General features: G+C 48.8%; 1 protein-coding gene across 1 annotated transcript; it reads right to left on the minus strand.

Annotated features, from left to right (window-relative positions):
* Positions 1 to 523: 523 nt before the first annotated feature.
* On the minus strand, positions 524 to 4,068 carry LOC112852678 (CD209 antigen-like protein C). The gene is made up of 8 exons (XM_025916208.2): positions 3,915 to 4,068; positions 3,682 to 3,756; positions 3,458 to 3,544; positions 2,668 to 2,745; positions 2,286 to 2,363; positions 1,918 to 2,069; positions 1,356 to 1,468; positions 524 to 970 (listed from the first exon to the last, which is right to left on the minus strand). The coding sequence occupies exons 1-8, from the start codon at positions 3,952 to 3,954 to the stop codon at positions 829 to 831; spliced, it is 765 nt and encodes a 254-aa protein (XP_025771993.2). The 5' UTR covers positions 3,955 to 4,068; the 3' UTR covers positions 524 to 828.
* Positions 4,069 to 9,230: the final 5,162 nt, after the last annotated feature.

A 9,230-nucleotide genomic window follows, 5' to 3' on the forward strand; every position in this document is an offset into this window, starting at 1 on the left:
CATTGATAGATGATAGATAGATAATAGATGGATAGATAGATGGATAGATGATAGATAGATGGATAGATAGATAGATAGATAGATGATAGATAGATACATTGATAGATGATAGATAGATAATAGGTGGATAGATGATAGATAGATGGATAGATAGAAAATAGATTGATAATAGATAGATGATAGATACACTGATTGATAGATGATAGATGGATAGATAGATACATTGGTTGATAGGTGATAGATAGATAGATGATAGATAGATAGATAGATAATAGATAGATAAATGATAGATAGATGATAGATAGATAAATAGATAGATAGCCAGACACATAGACACGTACATACTTATATGTATATGTGTATATTCCCAACCCAAATTACAAATTAATCCAAAACTGTATCTGAGAAATAAAATACACAGTAGTAGAGAGAAACCGAGTGAAAGAAAACAATACCCTAGTTTATATCAAATATAATTTAACACTATAGTAAGTGAAACAGTGGCCGAAAAAATAGACAGAAGTTCAAGGGAACACATAATGCAGTGTGTGACTTTATTAAGGGGATGTCATGGGGGGTGTTGGAGAGGGGCTGAGACCATCAACAGAAGAAGGGAGACGTCTACAGCCTACGAAGGGACAGATCTTAGAGGAGCAGGGGGTCTCGGAATCTCTCTCAGGACCTTAAAGGCCTCCATGCAGGAGAAGGATGGGAGTCCACCAGCAGGAGAAGCAGAAAGAATGCAGCCCGAGAGACACGAGCAGCATGCATGCATGAGCTCGTTGCCTGATCTCTGGAGACGGGGTGGGGCATGGGGAGCACTGGCCCTCAGAGGCCCGGGCAGGGGGACGAGGGCTTCTTACAGATCCAGAAGTTTTCTGTACTACATCTGTTGTCATTCCAGCCGTCACTGTACAATTCCACACAGTCCTCATCCCCGTGGTTGTTGGGTTCCCCTTCTTTCCAGAAGCTGTGAACACCATCAAAGCCATCGGCCCCCCTGCTCCACCCAGAGCCCACTCCCCAGCCCACCCTTGGAAGAGCTGGTCCCCGGCCTTTGGTGGCAAAAGTCCCAGTAGCAGTCAGAGAGTGGCGAGGATTCAGAGGCAGCGTTTTCAAAACGAGGGTTCAAACACCACTCCCACTGGAATCAGCGCTTGCAAAGTACAAATGCAGATTCCTGGGCCCACACCTAGATTTATAGAATCAGACTCCCCCCACCCTGGGATGGAGTCAGGACTCTGCATCTCCACCAAGCAAGCCCATCAGATGATGCTTTCCAATTCCAGAGTCTGAGCATCCGGGTTTGGGTTTCAGTGCCCACCCTTCCCAGGCCATTGTCTCCGGGAGATCACCTGAGTTGGAGGGGAGTGTCGTCCACCCATCTCCAAGAACCCTCATTGTGGTGGTCACTGAGGCCGATCCATGTGCGCTGGCTATTTTTTGTATTCCAAGACTTCAGAAATTTCTGGGGCGGGGGAGGACGGGCAGTGAGACATCACCCTTCCCCATGTCTGCCCACATTCCCATGGTCCTCTGCCCCCCACCCCCCAACGGAAGACCTGTGGTCCAGCCGATAGCCCTCACTCAAGTTGTATGTGTTCACACGCGCGCGTGTCGTGGCTGTGATAATGTGCGTACACATGTGGAAACGCGTTTACTTGAGCCTCGGCTTCATGTCTGGGGAGAGATTCTGCAGTCTCGAGAGGGCTCTGAGTTCCCTTTCTGTTCACACATGGGTTCCTCTTGGGCATGTTATTCTCTCACATGACCTTCCCAAGGCCACCTCTTCCAGGAAGCCTTTCCTGCCATCTCCCCGCCCCAGGCCTCCATCTCGGGGAGGGCAGAAGAGGGACAGAAGGCTTTTCGCCGGCCTTCCCGAGGTCCCGCCCCAGTCGGGCGCTCTGCTCAGCTCACCTGCTCCTCAGTGCTGTTGATGACCACCAGCTGGGCCCTCATGTTCTGACACGCGGCGATGGACTCTTTCCAGGTGTTCTGGGTCAGGGAGAAGAAGTAGCAGCTTCCCTGGAAAAGTTCCCATTTCCAGGGGCAGTGGCGGCACAGGCCAGCTGGGGAGGAGAGTGGGGTTGGGACAGACAGGCCCCCAGCAGGTGCATCAGATCTTGGGAACCTAGGGCCGGGCCCCTGTGTTCAGCTGTCGGCTCAGTCCCCAGGAAATCCGTGTCACGGACCCCAGCCTGGAGAAGCCAGGAGCCATAGAAGGTGGGCTCCAGCCCCACCTGGGAGCCCCAAACTCCCTCCCGACCTTGGCGTCTGATGCTTACCCAGGGTGGCATTCATCCAGGTCAGCTGCTGGAGTATCTCCTCCAGGGATGATTGTTTCTGGGCCTGAGAAACATCCCCTGGGAAAAGAGGACTTCAATTATTAAGCACCTAGGGTGTGCTTGGTGTGGAGAGGGCCCCGTGACAACATTATCAGTGGATTTCACAATGGACCCCAAGAGTCCATTGTGCACACAACAAAACTGAGGCTCTGAAAATGACTTGCCTGACATCGTCCCCAGGGTCTCACCCGGGGATCCAGTCTCCTCCCCCACCTCTACCCTCCCTCCTTCACCCCTGGGGAGAGGGGTATGCGGTGGCTCATCCAAAGTCACACAGCCTCTGAGCCCTCTCCTGCCCCAAACCCAGCATCTAGCCCTTCACCGAGGCCGGGGCTCTCCTGATGGTTCCTCTCCCGATGGTCCCCTGTGTCTCTCTGCAGGGATTGGTGGATCCTGGAGACTGCAACAGACCAGAGGATTCCCCTTTATTTATTTTTTATTTAAAAAAAAATTTAAATATTTATTTTTGAGAGAGGAAGATAGAGACAGAGTGTGAGCAGGGGAGGGGCAGAGAGAGGGAGACACAGAATCCGAAGCAGGCTCCAGGCTCTGAGCTGTCAGTACAGAGCCCGACGCGGGGCTCGAACCCACCAACCAAGAGATTATGACCCCGGCTGAAGTCAGATGCTTAACCGACTGAGCCACCCAGGCGCCCCAATTTTTTTTTTAATGTTTATTTATTTTTGAGCGAGAGAGAGAGAAACAGCAAGTGGGGGAGGGATAGAAAGAGAGGGGGGCGGAGGATCCAAAGCAGGCTCTGTGCCGACAGCAGGGAGCCCAATGTGGGCCTCAAACTCATGAACCATGAGATCATGACCTGAGCCGAAGTAGGACGCTCAACCAACTGAACCACCCAGGAGCCCCGAGAATTGCCCTTTCATCAGCACCAGCTTCAGGCCTGACCTGGTGTCAAATCTGGTTTCAAGGTCTCTGGGAGCCTAGGTCCCGTGTGGAGGAAGACGAGCTACATTTCACAGATGAAGAAACAAGCTCAGAGAGGGGTAGTAACCAGCCCCCAGCCACACAGAAGGCGATGCGGAATAGCACCGAGACCTTCCCAGAGGGACAACCTAAAGCGACCCAAGACTCCGAGCCCCCAGCCTCCGACTCACCTTGAACCAGAGTGGTCACCAGGAGCATGAAGAAGCCCAGAGAGACGAGAAGCAGCAGCAGAGGCAGGTGGGCCTGGGTCAGACACCCTGAAGGACCAGCAGACGGGCAGAGCTGAGGTCCGCAGGGACGGACACTGCCCCACCCCCCACCCCCCATGCTGGAGCGGGGGCCTCTCGGCTGCCCCTTGCCCAGATGCCCGCTCTGGACACGCCCACCTCGGTACCTGGCAGGCTCCGTGAGCTCCTGAGCAGGCCGGTGTATTTCTTAGCCAGTCTCTGGTCCCCAAACACCTCCACCTCTGAACGGGACAGAACACACTTAGCCGAGCTTTGAAGCCGCGCCTGCCCGAGCCCCGCCGTCAGGACTGCAAGCCGGAGGCCAGACCTGACTCCCCCAGGAGCCTGGAGGGAGCCCGGCCCTCCCTGCCGTCACCCCAGGGTGGGGGCTCAGCCTCACCGGGGTCATCCGGCTCCTTGGGGTCACACATCTCCGCCATCCTCCTCTTCTCTCCGGCTCCCCTCCACGCGGTGGTTTTTATAACCCCACGTGCTGCCCCAGCAGCCCCTCCTTAGGAACATTCCTCCCCGATTCAGGAAGAAGAACACAAAACCTCCACTGCTTCCTCTCGGAAAAGAGGGTGGAGGAATGAAGTGCTGACACAAGTAGGAGAGAAGGCACGGAGGGTGGGGGCAGGAGCCGCACGGTCAACCCCGGGGTCACAAGGCGCTGTTCCAACCCTATCCAGTCCTGCGAGCGCTGGCCCGGCCTGGTCGGAGTCTCAGTTTCCTCAGGTGGGAAGCGGGACAAGCGCCCTGCCTCGAACTGTTTCTGTGAGGTTTACCACGGGGTGCTAGTGCTGGGTATATACATCGCCTATTCTAATAATAGGTGCTCAGTAGCAATAGCGTTTGGCACGTGCCTGGCAGTTCCCCAGGGTGTGTGTTCCCCCTTGTGGAACAAGCAATAAATCTGGATCTGTTCCACCGCGAGTGAGTTCCTGGTGGTCTTTGGCTGGGGGGTGGGGGCGCGCCCTGAGAGATCTCACATTTGCCCTATGAGGAAGACACGGTTTTTCTATTGCTTTACAGATGAGGAAACTGAGAAACAGAGAGGGAAAGGAACTGCCTGAGGTCACACAGCTTGTAAGTGGCGGTACTCAGAATAGGACCCTGGCCGGTGGGCCTCTGGGTCCCTGCTTAACCACTACTTAACGTTCCCTTGATTAACCAACTATTAAGTAATTACTCTTTTCCTCTTTTTGATTATGAAGCATTTTGCAGAGTCACTCTGAAACGTGTATATCAAACTCTCCTTTTGCATATGTATGGACTCCTGGTTTCCAACCTGATTCAATTGGTTATACATTACTCTCTCTCTCTCTCTCTCTCTCTCTTTTTTTAATCTAAAGTGACTCTCTTGGGGGTGCCTGGGTGGCTCAGTTAGTTTTAATTAAGCGTCTGACTTCCCCTCTGGTCATGAACTCCATGTTCATGAGTTAGAGCCCCAAGTCAAGCTCGATGTTGTCAGCAAGAAGCCCGCTTCAGATCTTGTCTCTCTCTCTCTCTCTCCCTCTCCCTCTCCCCCTCTCTCTCTTCCTCTCAAAAATAAACAAACATTAAAAATAAGCAAAGTCTCTTGTAGACAGCATACAATTGGATCATCTTTTTTAGGCCATTCTGTCAATCTCTACATTTTATTTATTTATTTATTTTTAATTTACATCTAAGTTAGTATATAGTGCAATAATGATTTCAGGAGTAGATTCCAGTGACTCATCCCCTATGTAAACACTCAGTGCTCATCCAAACAAGTGTCTTCCTTAATGCCCCTTATCCATTTAGCCCATCTTCATTCCCACAACCCCTCCAGCAACACTCAGTTTGTTCTCTATATTTAAGGGTCTCTTATGTTTTGTCCTTCTCCTTGTTTTTATATTATTTTGTTTCCCTTCCCTATGTTCATCTGTTTTGTATTTTAAATTCCTCATATGAGTGAAGTCATATGATATTTGTCTCTCTCTGACTAATTTCACTTAGCATAATACCCTCTAGTTCCATCCACATTGTTGCAAATGGCAAGATTTCGTTCTTTTTGATTGCCGAGTAATACTCCATTATCTATATATACACACCACATCTTCTTTATCGACTCGTCCATCAGTGGACATTGGGCTCTTTCCATACTTTGGTTATTGTTGATAGTACTGCTATAAATATTCGGGTGCATGTGCCCCTTTGAAACAGCACACCTGTATCCCTTGGATAAATACCTAGTAGTGCAATTGCTGGGTTGTAGGGTAGTTCTATTTTTAATTTTTTGTCAATCTCTACATTTTAATTGGAGAGTTTAGTTCATTTATATTTAATGTAATTACTGGTAATTTAGGAGTTACATCTCCCATTTTGCTATTTGTTTTTTATATGTCTTAGGTCTTTCTTGGTTATTAGTTTCATTTACTATATATTTTTGAATTATTTTTTGGTTGCCCTGGGGATTACTATTAACATATTAATTTATCACAATCTAGGTAGGATCAATACCAATTTAGTTAAAATCACTGATTTAGAATCATTGCCTAGTAATTCCAACATCTGTGCTCTCTCAGAAACAGTTTTTAGTCACTTTTTCTGCCCCACCCCCGCCTCCCTGCCCATGTATGGGTAATATTTCATTGTTTCGTCGTATGTCCCATAATCTTTTTGTTGAAAAATGGACACTTTATTTATTTATTTTTTTTTTTAATTTTTTTTTTTCAACGTTTATTTTATTTTTGGGACAGAGAGAGACAGAGCATGAACGGGGGAGGGGCAGAGAGAGAGGGAGACACAGAATCGGAAACAGGCTCCAGGCTCTGAGCCATCAGCCCAGAGCCCGATGCGGGGCTCGAACTCACGGACCGTGAGATCGTGACCTGGCTGAAGTCGGACGCTCAACCGACTGCGCCACCCAGGCGCCCCGAAAAATGGACACTTTAAATAATACGGCAGCTATGGAAATCAGAGTTTTCCTCCTCCTAAAGGTTTGCTGTCACTGTTGTTTGTTGTTTTTTTGCTTATTTAATGACTTTTCTGAACTAATTCTGTAAAGTCTCTGTCATGTAAGCCCACTAAAATCTCTACTCAGCTTAGAAGTTAGCTGATGGCTGGACAGAGATTTCCTTGAATGCCTCTAAAAGTCTCCCAGTCTCTGCTGAGGGACTTTGTGTGTTCAGACACACCTTCAACACACAGCCAGAAAGTTTGAAGCTCTGCCTTAGCCTTCACTTCCTGCTTTCCCAGAGCCTTAAAGCCAGCCAGAACTGAGAGCTTAGGGCTTTCTCAGATCTTTCCTGGGTGTGCACAAACCCCTGTGCGTACAGGTGACCTTTCAGATCCCAAGAATATATCAGAACTTTTCAAAGCCCCAAGGACATCTCTCATTCCTTAACTTTTCCTTTTGAGACTTTTGATTAGGCTGGTATTTGCCTCATTGCCTCAGGCAGCTGTCCTGTTAAAACATTTGAGGAGTGTCCCCTGGAGAGAGGCTTTTAGCACTGGGCAAGTTCAAGCAGGGTCAGTTGAAGACTACCCTTTCAAGTGTGGGCTTCCAGGGAAATCAGACAGATCAAATGATGACTCCAGCTCAGCAGTGAGGATTTTTAAGAGCTCCAGCTGTGTTCTTCTCCCTCCAGAACCAGCTATCCAGACTGTTACTTTTCAGGGCTACTTCTGAGTTGGAGGGTGGGGAATCGAACCAGAGTAAGTTAAGATTCTCCTGAGCTCACTGTTCTTTACTGAGATTCAGCTCTTTTTCTTGACTACATGCTCCCTGAATTATTGTGAGATTTTGGTTGATTTCCAGAGTTCTAAAAATGCTGGTTCTGACAAATTTTGCAGTTTATTCCATCACTTTCCTAGAAGGACAAAACTTACTGTGGCATTTTTGCTGATGTTGCTTCTTCCTCCCATATTTTTGATGCTTAAATTGTCTTTGATTTGGCCAGTGGAAGCCTTTCAAACCGGCTTCTGTGTCCTCTTGACATCTGCTTATCCGTTTTTTTGCCAATCAGTTTTCCTTCCTGTTGGTCTGCAACCTCAGGACTTTCCCTGGGTGAAATCTGAAACTAGTCCCCATACATATAGGGCAGGAAGAAAGAAGAAGGCCACTCCAGATCGGTAGGTGGCAGTTTTAATAAGCAAAGGAATGACATTCGAGGCTTGTCTTGGGTGTCTGCAAGATGAGTAGATCTCCACACCTGCCCACCAGAATCTTAAAAATTTATGTAGAGACCTTAATGGGACCCATTCGGGGCTCCTGGGTGGCTCAGTCGGTTGAGCGTCCGACTTCGGCTCAGGTCATGATCTCGCAGTCTGTGAGTTCGAGCCCCACGTCGGGCTCTGTGCTGACAGCTCAGAGCCCAGAGCCTGCTTCGGATTCTGTGTCTCCCTCTCTCTCTGTCCTTCCCCTGCTCATGCTCTGTCTCTCTCTCTCTCTGTCAAAAATAAATAAACATTAAAAAAAATTTTTTTAAGGGGACATTCATATATACCATCCAGATGGTATATCTCAGCACCACATCGCTATCTCAAGGCTATGTCCTTGGGGCAGCCTCTGGGAATAGGAAAGGCAAGTGGAACCCACATTCCAAGGATTTAGGAATGGGAGAGGAGCCTCTGAGTGCCCAGGTCCAGCTCACAGGTCAACCAGCGGTCCTCCTGGTAACCTACTCCAACACTTCCTTTCTATTCTAACTGGATGTTCCAGGCTTTCCCTGTCCCAACTCTGGAGTCAGCCATTTCCCAAAGAGGCTGGGTTGCTTTTAAGCGGAGAATGGCATTTCAGAAACCAGGACCTGGGTGTTAAGTGTGCTCATTTCTTTGAAGTATCACTGGTCCCAAGACCTCTCAGTAGAAAAATGGGAACACACACACGCACGCACGCACGCACTTCTCTAAATATTTTGAAAGCCATGATTTTATACCAACACCTCCAATTAAGTACAATAGGGTTCATTCTAGTTTTCTTTCTGTTCAACTTGGCAGCACCCTGATATCGGGTGCTGATATCTGATATTGGGAAACCTGATTCCCATTATCCTGAATGAATGAATGCCCCGCTATATAATCAGTCTCCCTTTCTGACACCATTCCTCTACCTGTATGGATGTCTTCCTTACTTTGCTTGGACATTGACTCCTCCCACCAGGCAGACTGACCACCGTGTTGCCCTTACCCCGCCTGGGTTCTGACCCCCCCATACCAGTACAACCCTCCATGTGGATGTCCCCCTCACCAGGTTTGGACTCCAACACTCTAGTGGCCGCCACTTGAAACATTAACTCTCGTCTTCCAGTAACTGGCTGATTTCCTCTGTCCCTGAAACATGTCCTTATCTCTGCAAGCCTTCCCATACCCAGAACTGGCGTCCGCCTGCCCCTGGGTATAGAAGATGCCACTGCTCTTGACTCACCTACAAAGGGCTCATTTTATCTCTGAAAACCAGCTCATCAAAACTCCCTTTCATCCACCACTCTGAACTAGCTCCATCGGAAAGAATGGGTTTTTCTAGTTGTCGCCATGATAGTGAGGGTCTTCTGGGTTGTTCTACATTTTTTAAATTTTTAAAAAAATTTTATTATTTTAGTGTTTTTATTTATTTTTGGGAGAGAGAGAGAGCACAAGTGGGGGGTGGGCAGAGAGAGAGGGAGACACAGAATCCAAAGCAGGCTCTGGGCTCCGAGCTGTCAGCACAGAGCCCCACGCGGGGCTCGAACTCCCAAACCGCGAGATCATG

Source organism: Puma concolor, chromosome A2, assembly GCF_028749965.1.
Source record: "Puma concolor isolate L17-30 chromosome A2, mPumCon1.1.hap2, whole genome shotgun sequence".
Classification (NCBI taxonomy): Eukaryota; Metazoa; Chordata; class Mammalia; order Carnivora; family Felidae; genus Puma; species Puma concolor.